This window comes from Antrostomus carolinensis, unplaced genomic scaffold (assembly GCF_000700745.2).
Source record: "Antrostomus carolinensis isolate BGI_N321 unplaced genomic scaffold, ASM70074v2 scaffold33732, whole genome shotgun sequence".
Lineage (NCBI taxonomy): Eukaryota > Metazoa > Chordata > Aves > Caprimulgiformes > Caprimulgidae > Antrostomus > Antrostomus carolinensis.
Genome location: NW_010298167.1, coordinates 17,464 through 17,845, shown reverse-complemented (window position 1 = coordinate 17,845; position 382 = coordinate 17,464). Strand labels below are relative to the sequence as shown.

The 382-nt window shown below is 62.6% G+C and overlaps 1 protein-coding gene across 1 annotated transcript in view; it reads left to right on the top strand.

The window, feature by feature from the left end:
• The window catches only part of LOC104520630 (hydroxyacylglutathione hydrolase like), a gene marked incomplete at its 5' end in the record, with an annotated part of 5,319 nt that overhangs the window by 243 nt on the left and 4,694 nt on the right, over positions 1 to 382 (top strand). Inside the window, 2 exons of the mRNA XM_029083586.1 lie at positions 1 to 61; positions 232 to 333. The exon at positions 1 to 61 is cut by the window's left edge and continues 43 nt beyond it. Coding sequence (XP_028939419.1) covers positions 1 to 61; positions 232 to 333 — 163 coding nt within the window. The remainder of the gene's footprint in view (positions 62 to 231; positions 334 to 382) is intronic.

Here is a 382-nt window from a genome sequence, read left to right as displayed (position 1 = left end):
GACGGCGGAGCAGATGTACAACAACCTCACCCACGTCCTGGGGGCTCTGCCGAAGGAGACGGTGAGTGTCCGGCATCTCAGCCTGGGGGGGACCCCAAAATGGGGGGAGAGCTCAAGGCTGGAGCCGCTTGAGAGGCAGCGCCTGTCCCTGGGGCTGCAGTGGGACCAGGACGGGTTGGACCTGGCACTGGGCACATTGATGACACCGGGTGCTTCCCACTGGTGTTGCAGAAGGTGTTTTGTGGCCACGAATGCACCGTCCGAAACCTCAAATTCGCCTTGAAAGTGGAACCAGAGAATGAAACAGTGAAGAAGAAACTCGCGTGGGCCAAGGTAAGTGGCTGTGGCCCCGCTGGGGGGGGGGCCGAGGGGGGGTGGGGGA